Source organism: Octodon degus, unplaced genomic scaffold (genome assembly GCF_000260255.1).
Source record: "Octodon degus isolate 3935 unplaced genomic scaffold, OctDeg1.0 scaffold00373, whole genome shotgun sequence".
Classification (NCBI taxonomy): Eukaryota; Metazoa; Chordata; class Mammalia; order Rodentia; family Octodontidae; genus Octodon; species Octodon degus.
This window is the reverse complement of record NW_004524949.1, coordinates 481,095-503,144: the sequence shown is the minus strand read 5'-3', so window position 1 is coordinate 503,144 and position 22,050 is coordinate 481,095. Positions and strand designations below refer to the sequence as shown.

General features: G+C 40.4%; 1 protein-coding gene, 1 non-coding gene and 1 pseudogene across 2 annotated transcripts in view; 2 read left to right on the top strand and 1 right to left on the bottom strand.

Moving 5' to 3' along the window:
- Brcc3 (BRCA1/BRCA2-containing complex subunit 3) overlaps positions 1-22,044 on the bottom strand; it is a gene marked incomplete at its 5' end in the record, with an annotated part of 82,086 nt that extends 60,042 nt beyond the window's left edge. The window contains 7 exons of the mRNA XM_023708463.1: positions 5,364-5,419; positions 6,641-6,729; positions 9,646-9,733; positions 15,432-15,551; positions 20,569-20,623; positions 21,366-21,382; positions 21,958-22,044. Of these exons, the coding sequence (XP_023564231.1) occupies positions 5,364-5,419; positions 6,641-6,729; positions 9,646-9,733; positions 15,432-15,551; positions 20,569-20,623; positions 21,366-21,382; positions 21,958-22,044 (512 nt within the window). The remainder of the gene's footprint in view (positions 1-5,363; positions 5,420-6,640; positions 6,730-9,645; positions 9,734-15,431; positions 15,552-20,568; positions 20,624-21,365; positions 21,383-21,957) is intronic.
- On the top strand, positions 1,608-2,600 carry LOC105741259 (annotated as a pseudogene).
- Positions 19,058-19,182, top strand: LOC111814603. The gene has a single exon (XR_002819547.1). It is a non-coding gene; the product is annotated as a small nucleolar RNA SNORA44 (small nucleolar RNA).
- Positions 22,045-22,050: the final 6 nt, after the last annotated feature.

Here is a 22,050-nt window from a genome sequence, read left to right as displayed (position 1 = left end):
ATACATTAGTTCCCCTCATCTGTGGGGGATATATTCCAAGATTCCTGGTGGATGCCTGAAACTGCAGAGATATCAAACGTCATATACACTATGTTTTTTCCTATACATACACGTAAAAATGTAATGCCTTTTCCATCTTATCTAAGGACTTATTACCCCTCGTGGTTAAAATGCTTGAAAATTGAGGCACAATAACAAAACCAGTACTAATTTCTTTCTCCAAAATTTGCCAGGTAGAAAAGTCATTCTTAGCACAGATCTCAGGAACCTGAGTAGAATTTTTTTCTTTCCCCAGTTTCCTTATTGGCTATTCCCTGCATGCACGCCACCTAGTGGTGTCAGCAATGAATCCACGTGATAATTTATTGGTTAATTCTGTTTTTCATTATGCCAATTAGAATCATAGCCATACCAACATCACTAAAGGTTGAACTGAGAAGCTTCCAAACAACTTTATAAAGTGGCTTTATCAATGTCGTCATTAGCAGCAATAGCAGCAGCACAGAGTTCTTCTACCTAATAGTGCATAATAACAATGGACCGCATAGAAAGAAGTGTGATGCCACTGTTCACACTGGTATCCCAGAGCGAGCTAGCTCAGGCGCAGCACTTCGTGACGCCTGACTAAAGCTGCTGGCTCCCCAGCCACTCACCCTAAATGGAAGTCTCCAGTAATACCACTTAGTTTGTGGTCCCCTGTTCTTAAAACTGACTATGCAAGAAAGATTTCTAAAAACCCAATAGAAACAAGGGCCTTAGAGAGAATAGATAACTGAAAAAAGAAGAAATTTTAACATTTCAGTATTCTATCAAAAAGTAAGAACAGGATGCTAGAAAACAAAGTAAAGGCAAAAATACACACACACACACACACACACACACACACACACACGACAGTTAAGCTACTTAACCTAATTTCTCTAATTCATTGAAAAGGTGTGTGGTAATACTGTTTGGACAATTAAATGGCAATAACATATATTCTGAGTAACTAAATTAAAAGTACAAAATCACCAAAATAAAAATTCAATAAAGGCCAGGTACGCTGGAGTGCTCCTATACTCCCAACCCTTAGGATACCAAGGTGACATCCCTTTAGTCCAGGAGTTCCAAGCCACCCTGACATCTGTCTCAAAAAATTAAATGAAGTTAAAATTTCAGCACTTTGGGAGGCTGAGTCAGAAGGCTCCCAAGCTCAAGCCCAGCCCAGGCAATTTGGTGACTTGGCAAGATGCTGTCTCAAAATAGAGAGACAGCATCTCTCTGGGCTCAATCCCCAGTATCAAGAAAGAAAGAAAGAAAGAAAGAAAGAAAGAAAGAAAGTAAGTTAGTTCAGAAATTATCCAAGAAACTAGAAAAAATGAGAGAAAATGAGTCAACATAGGTCAATCTAAGACCTTTAATATATGATTTATAGGAATACTAGGGAAAAAAGAGGGAAATAAAGATGAATTATTGAAGGCCAGCGAAAAGGTTGTGACATGGCTGCCCTACTATCTTAGGGAGAACAGAGAAAGGGCTAGAAGAGGAAGCTAGGGGTGTAGTTCTTTCTGCTAAGACTTTGAGTGCAGGAGAGTGAAGTGTATTAGCTAAGGAGAACACTGACCATGAGTGCAAGGACTTCTACTCTGATTCCCACGACCAGTGTGAGCCCACGAGGCCTCCTTTCTACAACACAGGTTTGCTTAGGTCATCTACCTGACACTCTGGATGCTGTCTGAGAGTTAAACATTTGTGGAAGAAGTTAGTGGAAGGAATGAGAAATTACTTCTCAAAGATTGATTTAAATAGGAAAAAACTTTAAATTATACAAAAGAACTGAGTTACAAATCAGATGTTTTTATACCCCTTGAGCTGGAGAGCTTGTGAATTGTTTTCTCTAGCGATACAAAGCAAAACTAAGAGGGTTCGGCACCGCAGGTGAAACTGGCTGGGCGGAGAAGGTGCAGCTGGAATTGTCAGAGGAGCATAGGGAGCACGTGGCTTTCCTGCCACTAGTGGATAGTGCGGTGCTCGCCGAGTTTGGACAGATCACAGTCGACTTCCTGAGGGGAGGATCGAACACTAAGATCTACGAAGACGCCGCCAGAAAACTCAGTGTGAGTAGTGACGCTGTCCAGCATGGTGTGGAGAGCTCAGAGCTTATGATATCTGACCTGGATTTCCAAGACCGTTTTTGTTTTGGGATTCTCTGAAGAATTAAACAAATCATTGCCTCAGCTTTATCTGGACAACAGAAAGGAGATCAGAACTATTCTAAATGAACTGGCACCTGACCTTCCCCCTTACCATGGCGCTCAATGGCGACTAGATGTGCAGCTTGCAAGCAGAAGTCTCCGGCAGCAATTAAACCAGCGGTGACTTTCGAGCTGTACCTTGATCACAATGGCGATCACAACACCAAAGTTCTGCAGACAGGCCCAGCCACCCCGCTTCACTTAGTGCAGCAACTGGAGCCAGCATTGGAGGAGATGGAAACAAAGCACTGTAGGAGAGCAGTCCGCAGCATCGAGTCATGCCTGCCGGAAGATGTTCCGCCTTTACATCACTTGCGAATGGGTGATGTGCAGGATTTACTTTCCAAAGTTAATTTTTTGTGAATTGATGGTGGTAAGTGTCTAGACTCCCATCTTTTACTGTACACGGATATTGAGAAGCTAAAACAGTTTCTGCCCTGATGCTAAATGTTGTCAGCTTTTGGACAGATTGAAATGTACTTTGTATTTTAAATGCTGTTTTTATGTTTTTGGTTTTTTTGTGGAACTAGGGATTGAACTCAGGCCCTTGTGTTTGCCAGGCAAGCGCTTACTCTACTGAGCTATCTCCCCAGCCCCTTGTATTTTAAATGTTGTGAGGACTGAATTTGCTAGAAATGAGCCTGTACTGTTCATATCTTGTGTGTGTATGAATGACTGTCCTGTCTCTGGTACCTCTTTGCTTTATTATTTTCTTTCTTTTTTTTTCCTTCCAGAACTGGGGATTGAACTCAGGTCCACGCCCTTGCCAGGGAAGCACTTATTCTACTAAGCCATCTCCCTGGCCCCCTTATTTTCCTTCTTATTGATCAAACTTTGAAAATAAAATTTACAAGGTAAAAAAATAAAACAAAACTAAAAGAGGACTTCCCAGCACAGGATACACCCAGCAATTTGAATAAGAAAACCATATCCTAAATACATCACAGAAAATTTCACAATTATCAGAAGGAGAAATTCCTAAAAGCTGTTAGATAGGGAAATAGTAACCTACAAAAGAATTGAACTGGAAAAAGACTTATCAATAACACTGCATGCTTAAAACAACAAAACAGTGCCTTCAAAGTTCTGAGGGGAGCCAGGTGGGCTGGCATATGGAGGCTGAGGCGAGAGGATTGCTAAAAGTTCGAGGGTAGCCTGGGATACACAGTGAGTTAAAGGCCAGCCTAAAGTACACAGCAAGAACCTCCCACCCTCTCAAAACATTCTGGGGGGTAGAATGCCATTTAACATTCTTTACCTAGTGAGGTTATTATTAAGAATAAAAACATTTCTGTGAAATAGGGCCGAGAAATCAGCCCAAATGGACACCATTCTTGGAAGTTATTGGAAGGTCTCTTCCAACAGAAAGACAGAGTAAACGAAGAATCTAGACCACAAGGGACCCAATTCAGGAGCACAAGGAAAGAAAGTTCTGGGATATCAGTACCTAAGGAAGAACGTGAAATCACGGTGTAGTAATATATACTGCTTTGTTGCACAGGGAACGATATTTACATAATCATAATGATGGTGATGCTTTATTTTCTATTCTTAGAATTAAACATACAGAAAATATAATCAAGGCTATAACCAGGCAAGCACATAGATGTTTGCAACTTTGGAAATATGAATACTTAGAGTAAAACCATAAGGAATAGTAGTGACCTAGAAGGTACTATTGATTGTCAATTGTTGATAGAATGAATAAAGAAATTAGAAAGTAACTAACAGAAGGATGATAAAGACTAATGTAACTAACCTTGGAGAAAATGGAGATGGGGTAATGTGAGCTAAATCTTAATTTTTGAGAATAAGATAACAATAAAAACAGATATATCTAAATTTAGAAGAACAAGAAAGAGTATAGGGGGTCCAGGGATATAGCTCAGCGGCACAGTGCCTGCCTGGCAAGCATGAGGTTTTGACTTTGATTCCTGGCTTCAAAAACAAACAAGAAAGAGTATAGTCATATTATTCAATGATATCAAAGGAAATATCAGAAGAACTAAAAGCAAGGTTAAGAAATGGAAGTGATTCTTTTTGAAGAGTAAGACTATGGATTATAAACCATTCAATAATATTTTATACATTATGCAGCTATTAGTTTGGTGAAAAGGGTAAAATTTTTGCTTAGAAAACACTTGCAAAGATTCCATACTCCAAAGCTATGTAAAGGATATCGTTAGTCCCTCACGTCCACTTACTGTCTCCTGAAGTGACTGGCATGTTTCCTTCCAGATACTTCTGTATTGACAAGCAAATATGCAGCCAGATGCAATTCTGCTCCATGCCTTTGCACAAATGGCAGCGCTATATACACTGCCTTTTTAATATTAGGATTCTTCACAGCTCTTTATTAAGGCTGCATATTATTCATTATATGAGTTCCTTATAATTGACTTCATTAGTTCTATACTAACAAGCATCTAAGTTTTTCCAAATTCTATGTTACTTCGAACACTGCTGTAATACATAAGCCAACCTTACAAGAAAAGTAAATGTTTAAGATAGCTTGCTTCCATTTCCCAATTCTACAATGAGCTCAGCCTTCACCTCCTCTGCCTGCCACACCACTTGGCATATAAAAAATGCTCAATTATGATTTGCTAGCTTCTGTGGAATTGTACTGAAGAAGTTAACCTAGCCAAACATTTTCAGTGAGACACTATAATTCTGAAGATTATGGGACAGCAAAGAATCTACAAAAACTTGTAGGGCTAGGGAGATAACGCAGTGACTTAAGCACTTGTCTGGAAAGTGCTAGGTCCCGAGTTCAAACCCAGTACCAAAAAAAAAAAAAAAAAAAAAAGACTTGTAACACACTGCATATTCAGTCTCCAACTTTCAGTTCATCAGAGAGAAAAAATAGCAGTATAAATCATATAGGATATGTGGAACAAGACTGTGATGTTATTATAGTGAAGAGACTACTTCTACGACGCTAGCCCTAGACCCTGATTACCTAACCTGCTATGAAGATTTAATTCTTTGTACAGCTGTCAGTGGTATAATTAGAAATACAGTTGCTGGTATCTTGCCAGTAACAGAAATAAAATGAAACAAAACAATCAAGTCTTTGGGCCACAAATTACCCAATCACCATATACATATCTCTGTCCTACTTACTCTGAGCTCTTCTGGGCCTGTATTGATTGGAAGCAAGTGTATAGTACCCGGCCAGTCTATTAAAAAAGGAAAGGAAAGAAATGTTACACAATGAAGGATTAATTTTTGTTGTGGTTTTAAAACTATCAATGCAGATACAATATTTGTACAGCTTTATGGGATATATAATGGTAATACAGGAATATATTATATAGAATATATAGGAATATATTATAATCTGGTAATATCAACATATGCATACAATGTATAATAATGAAATCAGAAAAGTATGTCTAGCTCTTCAACCATTATTCATTGCCATGTGTTCGCAATTTCATAGCAGTTTAGTAGACCCTAGAGCCCTGCAACCTCTCCTGGAAGTGGAAAGTTAAAGGAGATTCTAAAGATGAACCAACATAAAGTGCTCGCAAAGACGTATGTCTGCTCCTGTGAAAGAACTGCTAGCAAATACAAGAACTGCAACATGCAAACTGCTATGTTGGAAGCTGACCAACTCCTTTAACAACTACTGGTGACGATAATAAATAAAACTGTGATCACAAGGCAGAAAGTATTTCAAAATGAAGTATGAAGTTTAAAATACTGAGCTTATTAGTTTCTGGAAGTGATTTTATGGAGAACATTCATTCATTATGAACACGGATTCTAAGAATATAATTAATCTGACCACTGATTGCCTCGACTTCTATCACTGTGCTCAAACCTCCATCCACTTTTATCTACATTACCACACCTTCCTGAATGGTTTCATTGATGCCGTGGACTCTATCCTTACCATCCCCACCCAGTCTGGTACTTACAGAGCAGCCACAGAGATCACTAGGAAGTCACTCTTGAGGGGCTTCCCAACTCAAGTCAAAGGCCAGGAAGGCCCTGCAATATCATGCCCTCATTGTCTTCTGGACCTCATTTAGGATGAACAAATGAGTTATCATCCAAATAGGGACACTTTCAAGAAGGAAAGGGGGTAAGAAAATAGGACAAGGTGATAAGAGTGTAAAACTGACTCTCTCTGAGGCAGCCACACCAACTTGCTTAGTATTCCCTAAACATGCCATACTCGCTTAGGGGCTTTGCACTGGCTTCTTCCTCTGCCTTGAATATTCTTCCACTAAGAAGTCCACAGATTTGCTCCCTCATTTCTTTGGATACTGACTCAGTAGCCCGTCTCATTGATATCTTCTCTGGTCATCCCCTTAAATTGCAAACAGATTTTTCTCTACTCTGTGTACACACATGCACAGAGATATGTACACACACACACACACACACACTACCTTTGTGTTTTTATCCTCTATGAAACAGGAAAAAATCAGACCCACAAAGCCTTGATCCATCATCTGGTACATGGCTTGTGTGCGCACATCTGAAAATAAAATGTTCTGTCAGTAAACTGTATTTTTCAGTGGACCTCCCAGCATGCAAGTTCTATAGGCAATACAGGGATCCACCCTAAGGACAATGTAATTGTCAAAGTACAAATATTTTGCTAGGTTAGGAAAAATCACAAAATATTTGCTGTTAAGTAATAAAGTATTAATAACTATAGGCTGCCTAGAGTAGCCTTGCTATGAAATATAGCAATAAGAAAGAAACTGAAGACTTTATACTCCCCCAGTTTGATAATTCCCTCCAATGGGGACTCAAGGAGATAGGCTTTAGAAGGAGACACAAATGTTTCCTGGGGAGGAAAAAGCCTGTTAATAAACAGCTTCTACAAAAGTGCTTAGACTTGTTACTAAAGAATAGAAGTATAGAACTATTTTGGAGCAAATTCTTGGAGGAATCCTCGATATAGAACTGGTTGCAATACAATTGTATTAAACATCCTCAAGAATAGAAATAAAACCCCACTATTTAAAGAGCTACTCAATTTTTGAAAAGGAAATGAAAAGGCATCAAATAACAACACTGAAAATGATTTTTCAAGACATAAAATACCTAAAATGAACAGAAGTTAAATTTAAAGAGCTGTATCCCTCAGGCTGTTGTTTATGAAGAATACAGCTATCTGGTGCCTTCAATTTGACAATCCATTCTTTTATTTTTTATTTATTTATTTTTTGGTGGAACCAGGGATGGAACTCAGGCCCTTGAGCTTGCCAGGGATGCACTTATTCCTCTGAGCCATCTCCCCGGCCTGACAACCCATTCTTAAACATTCTTTGCATTTATACTTTTCTGATGTGAACTGAGACTTCCTGTCAATGCCTTCCTAAGTAAAACCTGAAAGCAAACAGGACATAACAGTGCACATGGAAGAAATACTTGGGTGGGGAATATAGCCTGATTCAAACTGTTGCTGAAAATATACAAGTCTATAAATGGTCTCTGTATATGACCATGATTAAGGTCTTAATATTTCTAAGCCTATTTCCTTATCAAGTAAATGAGGACAGACATTTTTTCTCTCACAGGTTTTATCTTTTAAAAATTATAAGATCTTTAAACACAACATCTAGGACCAGCCAAATAGCTCAGCGGATTAAAGCCCCTGCAAGCAGGCACAGGAGCCGGGGTTCGATCCTCAGGCCTGCCATGCTGGCCCCATCCCCAGGGTGCACTGAGATGGCAATTGAGACTGGACATGGTAGGGTGTGCCTGTAATCCCAGCTCTTGGGAGGCTGTAAACAGGCAGATCACTACGAGTAGGATCTAGTAGTGAAACCCTGCACACACTGTAGACCCTTCCCTAAAATACAGAAAATAAATAAATACAATACCCAACTCGTCAAAGGTACTTCATAACCACTAGTTCTTTCCCACTTCATCCATAGCCACTGAAAACAATTACTGTGCTTCATATCACCCATACTGCTTTTGTCAAGGTCACCAGTGACCTACTACTGGGGCTTGGTTGACCTGATTTCTTAGCTGACTCTATCACTCCTGAAGCACTGTCTTCACTTGGCCTTACACTTTCACTCTTGCTTCTGGTTCTCTTAACTTCCTGCCTGATCTTTCCCAATCTCTTTTGCTAGATCTTCTAATCTTTGCATTTGAAATATTGGCACAGCCACGGCTCAGTTTTGTCCATCTTTTTTCCATCACTACTAGAGAAATTTGACCCAGCTCCATGGTTTCACTTTTTATCTCTTCACCAGCCACTCCCAACTCATGTCCTCCAAACTCTAGAGAGCTCCAGAACTATCTACCCGATTGTCTACTTGACACTTCAACTTGGTTGTCTTAGAACAGTGCTATTCGGGAAACCAGGCCTGTGAACATTTTGTTACCTGTTGACTGCATGGAGATGAGGAGCTTAAACTAGAATATAAGTTAATGAACTTTCATCATAGAGAAAGCCTTCTGAAGGAAAGAAAAAGCTAAACTTAACAATGTGCTTAGTGATACAGACAATACAGGCTCAGCCCTCAGCTCTGCCACTTTAACCCATACAAGGAGGGGGTAGATCTCTAACCCCTTTACTGTAGAGATCAGAGGAGACATTTGCAAACCATCACCACATGGTTAACTTCCTAAGCAGTTATCTTACTTTTTTTGTGGAAAGTCAGGCAGAGGCAAAAATCAAGCATGATTCTCAAAAAACGTTAAAGAAAGAAAAAGCAGCTTAGGTACATTATATTGATTGGAGAGGTGAAGACATGCCAAAGTGAATTATGAGAGCCATGATTGCTACAATGAATTATATATGAACAGATGATAAAAACCAGCTTTGCAAAATTCACCTTTAACACCTGTGAGTCTTCAGAATAGACATGGACTGCATAGTAGTGGCATTTAGCAATCAGCTATGCTCAGCTACTTTCATTATTTTTGGATGTCAAATGATTGTCAGGCTTTCAGTCCTGATTTCTTAAATACCATCAAAACTGGATGCTGAACTTTTATTTTTACTGTTAATAATAATTGGACATTAATTGTTACTTTTAAAACATGACAACAGAGCCCGGCAAGATAGCTCAGTGGACTAAGCACCTGCTTAGGCAAGAGCAGGGACTGGGGTTCGATCCCTGGTACCACATGCTGTGCTGGTGCTGCCCCTGGGCATGCTGAGCCAGCCACGGAGACCAAGTGTGGGGGCTCACACCTGTAATCCCAGCACTGGGGAGGCTAAAAACAGGAGCATCACTATGAGTTGCACAGTAAGACCCGGTACCAAATACATAAAATTTTCAAAAAATATAACAACATAAATCAAAATAATGATATTCAAGGATGGTTAAATTTTGGGTTAAAATAAACACAGCCTGTGTAATGGAGGAAGAAAAAGAATATCCATTTGTGAGGTCAGTTGACATTGCAACCCTATAATACTTACCCACATGTGAAGGCCAAACAGTTATATGAGGATGGGAATGATACCAGCCCACAACTCTCATGGGGCGGCCCGTTAGTTCGGCCAACCTGTGTGTCTGTCAAGGTATTTTCAAACGTGCTAATAAGGGCTCAGAAAGCATCCTAAAATTTAAAATAAAGCTATTACAATCTAACAACAGGACGAGGTGACGCTCAGAATTTCTACTGATTACCTACTTAAAGGTTTTTGTAACAGAATCTGTATGATTTCCAGTAATGCAGAGCTATGTAATTGAGATTATAATTATATATAATACATTTTTGGGTTTTGTTTGTTTTGAGACAGGGTCTTTCTCTGTACTCCAGGCTGGCCTTGAACTCTCAGTGATCCTCCTGTGTCAGGCTAAGTGCTGGAATTACAAGGGTGCACCACCACTCCCAGCCAATATAATCTTAACCAGTTTAGGTAATGTTTGATCATTCAAATACTGACCACTATTTACCTACACTATTACACTATTAAGCAGCTTGTTAAAACCATCAGAAGTCATTCACGTTATCAACTTGAGAATTTTGTCTTCTGTAATTTCAGCCCAGTATGACTTTTAGAAAAGAAATACAAGGTTCTTTTGCTCTTCGTTTTATTATGTATCTGTTTTTGGCGTTGAGGATAGGGCCTCAAGATGCTAGGCACGTACTACGTCCCTAACTGATACCCCAGCCCTAAGGACTGTTTTATTTATGTTTCTTCGGCAGGTTCTCAATGTTAGCAATAACAAATCCTATGGCATCTGCCACCAAATGAGCAAACAGCTCCCATTCATAGTCACCCCATGTGTCTAGCAGTATCACCCCAAAGAGGTTTTCCTCTTTTGTTACAGAAATACAAATTTCCAATAACTATCTTAGGCTAGAATTTGGGAGTATTACTCAGGATGAGATGGCTCCCGCTAGCCTGTAAGATGCTCATTAGTTTTCCTACCAATTATTTATATTAAAACATAATAATCCCTTTTATAAAACTAAGTCTGAAGAACAAAACTTTTTAAGGGTATTTTGAAATGCTCGAATGCCAGAGAAGTCATTTTACTCCTCTTGGCCTGTTTCTTCAGTTGCGGACCAACAGGAGTGACGCTTGGCACAGCGGTGGGCAGCAGTGCGATATGCCGCACAAGCTGTGTGGCTCACCGAGCAGGAGACGAACTGCAGCTCTGGGGCCATCACCCACTCCGGAGGTGCACTAGTACAGTTTGAAGCTACAGTATGTGACCCTGACTCTAAACATTTCTCCATAGTTCCATCCTAGGAAGTTTGTTTGGGAAAGTTTGTTTTGGTTTTGTAAATATCAGTGAAAGGGCTTTCTGCTTTTAGCCAAGATAAAAACATGATAACAAAGAAACTAGACAAGATACACTAAGCAATCATTATCAAGGATATTGGTCATCATGCAAGGAAGGCCACTAGATAGAAAGCAAAGCGAGCTCTTGAGAACTTTCAGTCCCGAGTAGGGGGATGTGTTTGCTACCTTTCTTCATTGTGGCAAAACACCTGAGATAAACAACTGAAAAGGAACAGATGGCTGGGGTAGACTAAGCCAAAGGGTTTCACCTTTGGGCCTAGCATAGGCAACGTAGCAAGATCTTGTCTCAAAATGGAAAAGGGCTGAGGATGTAGCTCAGCACAAACACCCAAGGTTCAATCTTCAGTACCACAAAAATTAAAAAAAAAGCATAAACATTTATTTTGGCTCATTGGCCAGAGGCAAGGTTAAACATCGTGGCAGACAGACAGCATGTGATAAGAAAAGTTGTTCTTCTCATGGCAGCCAGGAAGGAGAGAAAGAAGAAAGAAGAGGGAGGAGAGGGGAGAAAGGGAGAAGGGGGAGAGGGGTAAAGGGAGAGAAAAAGAGAGAACAAGACGGAGAGAAGTAAAGATACAGACAAAGGGAGAGAGACAGACAGACAGACAGACAGAGACAGAGACAGACTGAGACCCAGAGTTTAAAGGTCCAGGTGGGCCACAGCTGCACTGCACTGGGAGCAAACCTCGGAAATCCCCAGTGAGCCCCACTCAGGAAGGACTGCAGCAGATCCCAGGCAGGGACAAGCGTGTCAGATATTCAGGTGCAGCCTGGAAAAGAAACTGCCCCTCAAGAGGATGCAAGGGAATTGCCAGCACCAGGAGCAGAGTTTAGCAGCATCCAAGCTGGCTGGCTGGAAGCCTCAGCCTCAGGCCCAGGCAGTGCCCTTATGAGGTCTTGCCTCAGGGCTGTGATCATTACTCCCATACCAAGCAGCTCAGGAACCTGCAGCTCAAGCTCATGGTTAGACTCCAGAGGCTTCAACCGCTGCCAAGACACAACCAGCACCTGGAACGCGGCTCATCATGGATCTGTCTGGCTCTAGAAAAGGACCCTGCCATCGAGGAACAAAGCCAAGGTTTCTCAGAGAAAAGTAAAATGATTCTTAATATGAGAAATATAGCATTTATATACAGGAAGACAAAGATTAAAATCGCAAGAAATAAAAACAGCTTTTGCTGTCCAGATTGGCAATATTACAAAATTTTGCTAAGGCAGGAGAACCTCATGGGGAGCAATGGCATTGTGGGAGTCGGATGCTCTCACATGACCCAGGCCCTAGCTCTGCACATGGATGGAGTCAAGCCAAAAATAACAACAGGCTGCTGGGCTTGCACCTTCTCCCCAACTAAGTGCCAGAATTTGCAGCCAGGCTTATGCTTTCTGCCAAGATGCCTACAGGTCTGGGATTCAGTAGAATAGGTCCTTATTCTAGATGTTACCAGATCACTCAAGGCTGCAGTTGGTAAAGATTTATCAGGTGAAGAGGCACCTCAGCAACTGAAGCAACTGAATTTAATTCCTCAAGAAGTGCTGTGATGTTTCTTGTTATATGGGTTTTGCTTTATCTTGGTCTTAAGCATCCAGCAGAAAAGTATACAAATGAGGTATAAAAAGTAAAGCCATATTAATATGCTGAGCTGTAAAGGGCTCAAGTCAACAAGTTTGGACATTGCCACTCCTATGGACAACCCACTACTATTATGGACTACTGGACTACATTGGATTATTTTGCTGAATTCATGCACCTACAATATTTAAATGGCAATGGAATACCCATCTGTGACAAAACTAAACAAAATAAGGGGATACAAAGGAAGGACCATTTTGTATGTGTATATGCAGAATAGTTAGGATAGATATACAGCTACTTTCTCTTAACTCAATGAGAAGAAAGCTTTGTACTAATAGTGTTTGGACAGGATATCATGTCTGCATCTTGTACTATGAATAACCACTAAGAAGACAATAATATGCAATGTATTAATTACTGAAACTGTCCTACTTTTAAAAAAAGAAGTGTTGTGATGAAATATGTGAGAAGTAGACAAGATGAAATCTGGACACTCCATTACAAAAACAGTGCTTTTCCTCCCTACACAGTTACAAGACTTTGAGTGGCAGTTGTGAAAGCTTGTACATGCTAGAGACAAGATTGAAATGTTACAAACGCTACTTTTAAACCTTCACTAGAAAATAAACTAAAATCATATTCTGTTGAAATCAGAAAAAACTGAGCCTGCTGTGGTAGACCACACCTGTAAACTCAGCACTGGGGAGGCTGACGCAGGAGGATTGCTGCAAGTTTGAGGCCAGCCTGGGCCACAAAGTGAGTTTAAGGCCAGCCTGAACTGCATAGTGAGACCCTGTCTCTAAAAGAAAGAAAAATAAAAAGGTAAAAATGATGCAAGTGGTGAAAATCCCCCCCTAAATTGAATCAAATCAGCGAAGGGCTGCTTGGAGGCAGCTAAGAAGGAGGTCCTGCAGCTGCAGTAGGCGCAAATGATGCACTGGCATCTTACCAGATGTCATGCTGCAGCTGATATGCCACAGGGGACAACGTGTTTAGAAGTCCTGTGAGGTACTATTATACCAGCCTGAAAAGGCAGCAAAGGTGAGACTACAAAGAAAAAATCTATCAACACCCACGCCCAGGAAATTATATAAAATGACACAAAATATATAAAATGAAAATGTTACAGTAGGAGTGAGTACAATTTTATGATTGCCTACATTATTAAATATCTGACAAATCTTAATAGACTTACTGAAAGCTCAAAAGTAAGTTCTATGGTAAACATAGGACAAGTATATTTGAATATTGCTTAAAGAATTACCTGAATACCAGGGATATGTATTATGATATAATTAATTTGTAATATTGTTAGGAACATTTTTAAAGAAAGGACAAGTTGCAAACATAACTCAGGGGATTCCCTATTTTTCTTATATTTCTAAGGAAAGATTATAAAATATAAAGTTTCTTAGAGCAAAGCTTTCAGCAGACATGAAGAAATACTCTATGTTAGTGACAGCGAACCTACGGCACATTTGCTATGGTGGGCTATTTGTTATCACTGAAAGCTCTAAAAGGTGCACCATCATTGCTTATGTGAACAATTTGACGTCTGTTAAGTCTAGAAACTAAGATCTAGGATATGGAAGTGAAAATAACCTTGTTCCTTCACATGTCCATGAAGACATAAAAAGAACAGATAGATGTATGACAAGGGATGCTCTGATAAAGGAACAGATGTCACAGTATAGTGTTTATGCTATTATCATGTAAGACTACTTGTAAGTCCATTTTGTGATAAACTTCTAATAATGAGTTTACTATGTGTGGATATTCACAACTAATGGGAAAAGTAAGGATTTCTAACCTTGGCTAACTTTAAGCATTCTGAATAAGATGCTCTGCTTCTACGAAGGGATCCTGCAGCTCCACACGCATCTGTGCGCTGCAACAAGGTACACATTTACATATAGCCCGAACACGTGCACAAGGACGGAAGAAGTAAGTATGGTAAGGCCGCTGTGTATGTGGAAGTAAAAGAATTTCAAGAGACACTGTTAGGTGAAAAAAGCTGGATGCTGCATGTGAGAAGTGATTGAACACTTTTTCAGAGACTGTTCCTACATTTCCACAGTTATAGAATCCATCTGTAAGGATGCATGCACAACTGATTGGTTATATCTGGCAAGGGACCAGGGAAGAACTGTAGCAGACACTGGATAAATACCCATTTTTATATACTGCTTTGTACTTTGTAAAGTTTCTACCATATCTGTGTTTTACCTACTTTCAAAACTATTTTTAGTTATCTACAAGTCTGACTTAAACCAAAAGAGTAAATTTCTAGGGCAGTTTTTTGTTTTGTTTTGCTTTTTTAGTACCAGGGACTGAACTCAGAACCTTGTGCTAACCAGGGAGGCATACTAGCCACTGAGCTATCTCCCCTGCCGCCCAAGAGTAAGTTTCTAAAAGCACTGATATACATTATTCCTCACGGAATATTGCATTGACTACTCAATACTACTTCTTTTAAGGGGAAATCTCAAGAGCAAATATCCCAAAGGGTAGAGAGGAGGTAGTGAGTCACCTGAAAATCAGTAACATGACTTTAGGAAAAATAGAAGGAGGGACAGAAAGGAATGGAGAAGGTGCGGGAGGGGCACGGAAGACCAGGGGCCTCATAGAGTTCATTGTCACAGTATTTGACCCCGGGGTCTTCAAGCATTTAGGAACAGGAACGTGAGAAATTTCTCTTTTTTCTGATAAAAGCCATTAAAAGGCTAAAGAGAAATTCTGATTAACCAAACAATTAGATCTTAAGGGTAAATATGAAAACTGGAAAACAATCCGTAGGAAGAAAGTTGATAGCAAGCAGATCAATGTAGCCCAAAAGCCCCTGAGCACATGAAAGCTTATTGATCAGCAAGGATATCTCTGCCTCCGTTGAAGCCGCAGACAGCTGCTCTGGAGAAATTTCTACTCGGTCCTTCCTCTTATCAGAACGTCGGAGGATGATGACAGAATGAACATGAACAATTCTGACGGTGTCAACCTGAAGGAAAATACGAAGAAATCATTACTACTTCTCACCACCAATACTTCTCTCTTACATCTGCTGTTAATTACAGGATTGCATATTACTAGAGTATCTGGTTAAAGATTTCATTTTGGAAAACTGACACTTTCTGCAAGAATAATGAAATGTTTCAAATGAAATTGGAACAAAAATATAAAAGTTAGTATTTAGATAAAGGAACACCTTTTTGAATGCTTAATAATAATTCAGGTAACAACTATGTACAAGACACTGTCACACAAAAGAATATAAATCAGAGCGCTGACAAATGATTCAAAACAATGATACGGTTGAGGAACAATCATACATGAAACTATGCTAATAATGCAACAAATCAAAGCTAGGGAGCTCACAGGAAAGAAATCATTTAGACAAAAACCTTCACAGAAAGGTAGGCAGAGCCGGGGATAGAGCTCAGGGGCACAAGTGCCTGCCTGGCAAGCACAAGGTCCTCAGTTCGATTCCTGGTACCAAAAAAAGGAAGAAGGTAGGCAAGTCTATCTGTTCACCGATTGGTGTATGTGTGTATGTGTGCTCATAGAATTTCTACATGTATGTCAAATGGGTATATGCACTAGTGAAGTATGAATGAAGAGTTTGAAAGGCAAACTGGCCAACTGACTTAGACACAGAGCTTAAGGTATAACAGCAAATGGTAAGTCAGAGGAGGAAGGCTGGAGTGAAAATGTGCAAGATATCTAGCAACAAGCTGTGATTGTCAGGATGAACTGGAAGGAAATTATTGCAGTAACCTACATGAAATAATGATAAAGTGCTGGATTTAAGTAGATGACAGGGACAAAAGAAACAGATGTGAAAGCCATTAAGGAAGAATCAAGGTTTGGTGGCTTACGAACCACAGACAGGACAGAAAATCATTAATGATGACAGTCAAGTGTAAAGGCTGAGACTAGATGGAGCAAGGGAGGCTGATCTGAGCTTAGAAGACAGAGGTGAGCTCATTTTCAGATGAGCTGATCTGGGATGAAAGGATGTATGGTATGGCCATCATTACCAGGCAGGTGAGGGAGTTAATAACATTTTATGAGTGAATGAAAAAGGTGGGAGGAAGGGAGCACAGGTCTGCACCTGAATCAAAAGGGGCGTCTATATACTGGATAGGCTAGGATAAGCGGGACAGGCAGGAAGACAGAGAAGGCAAAATCAGAGCAGCGCAAGTCAAGAGTTTCAGGGGGAAAAGGTGAGCTTGTACTGCAAGACAATGAAGGGCCAAGTCTGCAAACCTAAGGGGCTTCTGGCGTAAGATAGTCAGCCATGGCAGGCAATTTACATTGCTTACCGAGCCTCTGGAATGTGGCCAGTCTGCTTTCACAGGTACGAGTATGGCATGGGATCAAAACTTACAAAGAATATTTAGAAAAAAGTTTTCCCAAAAAATGTATTACAGTAAAGGATATATTTTGTATGAATCCTCCTCAAAACACTTGCATACTGATCTCATGTTTCTTGCTGCTTTCTGAAGCAGTTCTAGAAGTCCTCTTTCCTGAGTGTCACGAGTGGCACTGTCGTGGCTGCCTCAATGTCCTGACTTGTTCCAAAACCTTTACTTTTCATGATCATTTTGGGGAAGAGGACAGAGTCACAATGTTGCAGATGCAGTGAGTAAGGGTGGTGAAAACACACACCAGAAATTAGCACAACTGGTTGAGAAACAAGGGCTGATCATAAAATAGGGTGAATGTTTAAATAAGTTTTCAAATCTAAACACTCAGCATGAGCTATCTCCCTAGGCCCCAAGATTGTATCTCTAATGGACAACGATTTTATCTATTTTCAAGATTCTGCTACAAATAGCTAAGCAATGATTTTATTTTTACATTTAGCTTATAATTTTGTACTTTTCAAAAAAGAAAGCTATCTAACCAATTGAACTCTTCGATTTTTACTCTCATAGAGATTTAATGAAATGGGGGCCCGGGATATAGCTCAATGGCATAGCACCTGCAATTCCTAGCACAAAACCCCCACACAGGTGAAATAGTAAAACTGATTTTCAAAACAAGGCTTTGACAGTAAGTGCTGACTATTTTTACAACTACATTTCCACTTTGTTTAATAAACAAAAAGCTGTCCAAGTGATGTCCTGCTGAAAAGCATGTGTGAGCACCTTTGCACAGTTCCCTGGCATTACTGGGTTGCTTAGAGCCCCTCAGAGCTTGTGCCCTTTCCCATCCTGTCCCCACAGGGGGCTTCCCAGCCTTTTTTCCCACATGATGGACTCTTTCATATCCTTTAAATTTCCTGATCATCCTGTCAAAAGTAATTATTTTCTTCTGCATATGATTCCTCTTATCATACCTATTCACTTCTGTTAGGATACATATTGTCTCCTATTTAACACAATTTTCTCTCCTATTAAAGTGTAAGCTTAAGAGCAGGGACTTTATTTATGTTTTTATTGCCAGCACCCAGTACAATGTCTGACAAGCAATTAAAGGAACAAAAGCACAGATTGAAAGATGCACAGCCTTCCAAGGAAAGACAATAGCTGGCGTTTCAAAGGAAAGAATGAAAACCCAAGGAGAGTGAGATGCTAAAAGAGTATCTGCCAACCAAGAATTCTTTATTGAAACAATATATCCTTCAAAAGTTAAAGCAAATTAAGGCAAAATAAAGAGATTTTCAGATGTGCAATGGAGGGAACTCATTAGCAGCCCAGAAAAATCCCCAAAATGAAAGGAGCAACAAATACCATGGAGATCAAGCGTTTAGATAAATATAATGAATATTTACTGCAGAAAACACAACACTGTCACCTGAAGCTTAAAGTAGCCTTAGAATTAAACTGTATGTCAATAAGCCAAAAGTGAGGGAATAAACGAAAACAAAACGTTCTAATGTTCTAGTACAGTGTGAAAGCAACGTGCACTCACCAGAAACTGTACTTTCATTTTTGATCCTTTCCCAGATTGGGGACGTATGATGCTGTGGTATGATCCCTTCTCACACGCGTGCACAACAGCAGGAGCTGCAGTTCAGGCACCCGCAGAATCAGCCCATGTGTCTGGTTTGCTAAGCTACATTGTTTGGTGTCTTGGGTATATTAAAAGCATTTTTAGCATATAACGTCTTCATTCTAATGTCCCCATATAAAACCCACTGAGTTTATTGGAACATAGCCAAACTGTAAGTTAAAAACATCTGTACTATTGGGGAAGTGGTGAAAATAGCTATCTGTAGCAGACTGTAATAAATCAGTAATTCATGTTATTATACATAGGATGGCCAATGAAAAGATGGCCACATATCATATATCCCTAATATGGGAAAAGATCAAAAATAAAAGTACAATATAACATCAAAAATAAGGTTATAGGGGCTGGGGAGATGGCTCAGTAGAATAAGCGCTTCCCTGGCAAGTGCAAGGGTCTGAGTTCAATCTCCAGTTCCACCAAAATAGATAAATAAATAAATAAGGTTATAACTAATGGAGACGGAAGCAAAATTAAGAAAACATTTCACAGCACGTTTCTAAGGACTGTGGCTGGTGTGGCCACAGGATTGCCAACTGCATGTGAGAGTGAGCTGGAAACCGACAGTTCAGGTCAACGAATACCTGTGGCTGCCACGCAGCTTCCCTATAAGGTAAACAATAAACAAAGTAATATGCATATATGATTAATCCAAAAGGTAAGAAAGAAAAGTAATATAAAGCAAAATGTAACTCAAACAGAAGGTGAAATGATGGCAACTGTAACCAACATATATGTTAGTAAATAAATTCAAATAGAATAAGTGCTCTAATTAAAAAGGTTATCAGACTATAGTATTAAATGGTATGACACGCAAGTGAGACATTTTAAACATGAGTACATGGAAAGGCTAAAAACAAAAGGATAAAAAATCATACACTAACAAAAAAGCTAAGGTTGCTAAACTCATGAAGTTTAATTCTGATTTAGATAATACAAATTTATATGAAATTCAATATGAGGATTTAAGCCCTTAAAAATGATATCATTAAGTTTCAGAATATATTTTAGTAATTGATGGTCAGGGTAAACTAACTCTCTCATTTCTCTCTCTCTCGCTCGCTTTTCTGTCACACACACACGGAAACAACTAAGGTTTCAGTGCTTAAAAGGAATGACATTTAGTGTATAGACAGAGAATGAAGACTTCATAAAGGATGTGGGGAAAAGGAGAGGAATGAAAGAAGCACAACCCAACAAAACAAACACCCAGACAAGTCCAGTGTTTTGGGGAGAAAGATGAGCACTAATGAGGGAGCCGGAGAGTAGAGTCAGCACAGCTTTGTGAGGAAGACACCAGCATTAGAGACTGGAGAATCTTTAGCTTGTATTTCCTCCTCCACTGTTGCCCCTTTGATATAGGCAGAAAAGTCCCCAAGTGGTTAAGATGGAGAGGTCCGAGGTCTATATACAAAAATAAGTAAGTGAAGCTGTTGCCTAAGAGCTTGGAGGAGGAAGGGGAGGGAGTAATTCATATTTACTGCATTGTACAAAAGTATTTGTGGTATGTTGGCAGAAAAATTCACCAGGATTATCCCACAATTAGGCTAGTGCACGCCAAAGCAAGTGTGGTGGAAGTATGAATAGGAGAAAAGCCAAAGTGGTCTAAGGACTATGCTAATATGGATAGTTCAACTGCAAGAAGAAAAGGGCTTCACAAGTAGCTGCTGAGACTCAGCATAAATAGGTGACACCACAGTTACACCACAGTGAACCAGATGCCAAAGCTCAAGAGGAGCAAGAGTACAGTGAGAAATAGGCAGAGATGGAAGGGAGAGGAGAGTGGCAGTGATAGTGATTACTCATTCTGATGAAGGACGGTAAACTGCTACAAAGAACAGAAAATGAGATCCCCTTTCTAGTGGGTAGATGGCCGCTTTTACTGGCAAGGACCCCTACCCAGCTGCAGACGGACTGATAATTGGGCTGAAGTCACCGAAGTACAGCAATCCCCCCCCCCAGTTGCAAGCTGCTGTCATGCAGGACTCCAGCACACATACCTTTTCCGCAACCGTGCGCATTTCAGCTCCAGTATATGCAAATTTGGAGTCACTCCTAGTAGAGATAAATTAGGGGGAAGAGGAACTTGGGTTTGGAATAGGAAAATGAGTTAAAGCAGAGCAAGTGGATTAACAGTTTTTGCAGTGTAACTTCAGGGGAACAAAACAGGAGGGAAAGTGAGTGAGGCTGAGCTGCTGGACAGGACTTCTGTGAGAATATAGTAAGCTATGCTTTGAAAGCTAAGTAAAAGTTGCCCAAAGAGTTGACCCTCAAGGATTTACGCTCCGTGGGGTGTCTGGGATCACATAGGGCCCAGCAATGGAGAAGGCAGAAAGCCAGTATTTAGATAAAGAAGTGGATCAACAGGGGAAAAACTTCTGAATGTATACATTATCTGCCACAACGAAAATGACTGGTATCTCACTGACATTTGAGGGGAGAAGGAACATAAAACACATCAAGCAAGAAAGGGAAAAATAAGAACACTAAATAGGAAACATACTGGTAGTCTTTTCCTGTCAACAAAATTCTATTTCTAAGGGCCTTCGCAGGTCCACTTAAAAGATCACATTACACAAACTATGTTTTTCACATAAGGTCACATGTACCTCGAGTGAAATTTGTATTCAGTTAGGCAGAAATAAACCTTCGGGGTTGGTGTGGAGCTGAAACCAGACCTGAGGGTGCTCGCAAGCTGTGATGGCACTGAATATACAAGCCATATGTGTTGCTACCAAACGCCCTAATTTTCAGAACTTAGGAATCACAAGACATGAGTAAATAAATATAGTCTTACCTTGTGTCATCATTCAACTAGAGTGGGAAGGAACAGAAAATATTATTGATCACAGTATGCTTGATTGACTACAGGGATGCACATGATATGAAAATCAAGTCATATGTTCATTGACACCAGCATTAGAGATTGGAGAATTTTTAGACTGTAAAGAACTACATTTTGTTTACCCTTCCACTGTCGCCCCTCTGCAACACTTTCGGGCCCATAAAACCCTTCTTGCCCCTGAGGGTCTGTGCTAAGCTTTTAAGCGCTTTGTGGCCACCTCTGCTTCCCCAGAGGGAAGACTGGCAGCAGGCGCGAGGCTCTAGCCATACTTCCCTGCTTCCCTCTACCTCGATGGCCTCCTCTCCCAACGGCTTTCGGCTCTCACTTGACTTTTGCTCAGTGGGGCGACGACCTCAGTATCACCGCAGATCGCAGGAGGGTTGTAGGAGGATAAGCGGGGGTCGGGGCCCGAGGAAAAGGCCCCGCAAGAAAGCCATGCCAAGAACGTCCAAGGATCCGGGCCGGAGGTTTAGGTGGCCTCCCAGCTGCCCCGGGGACTACTGGGGACTGCTCAGCGGGCTCCCCGCCGGGCTGACCGACTCACCTCCCCTATACACAGCCCCATCACCTCCTCCTTTTCTGTGCTCAGGGCATGATTGAGACAAACTAGGAAAGCGTCGGATTCCAGATGAACCGC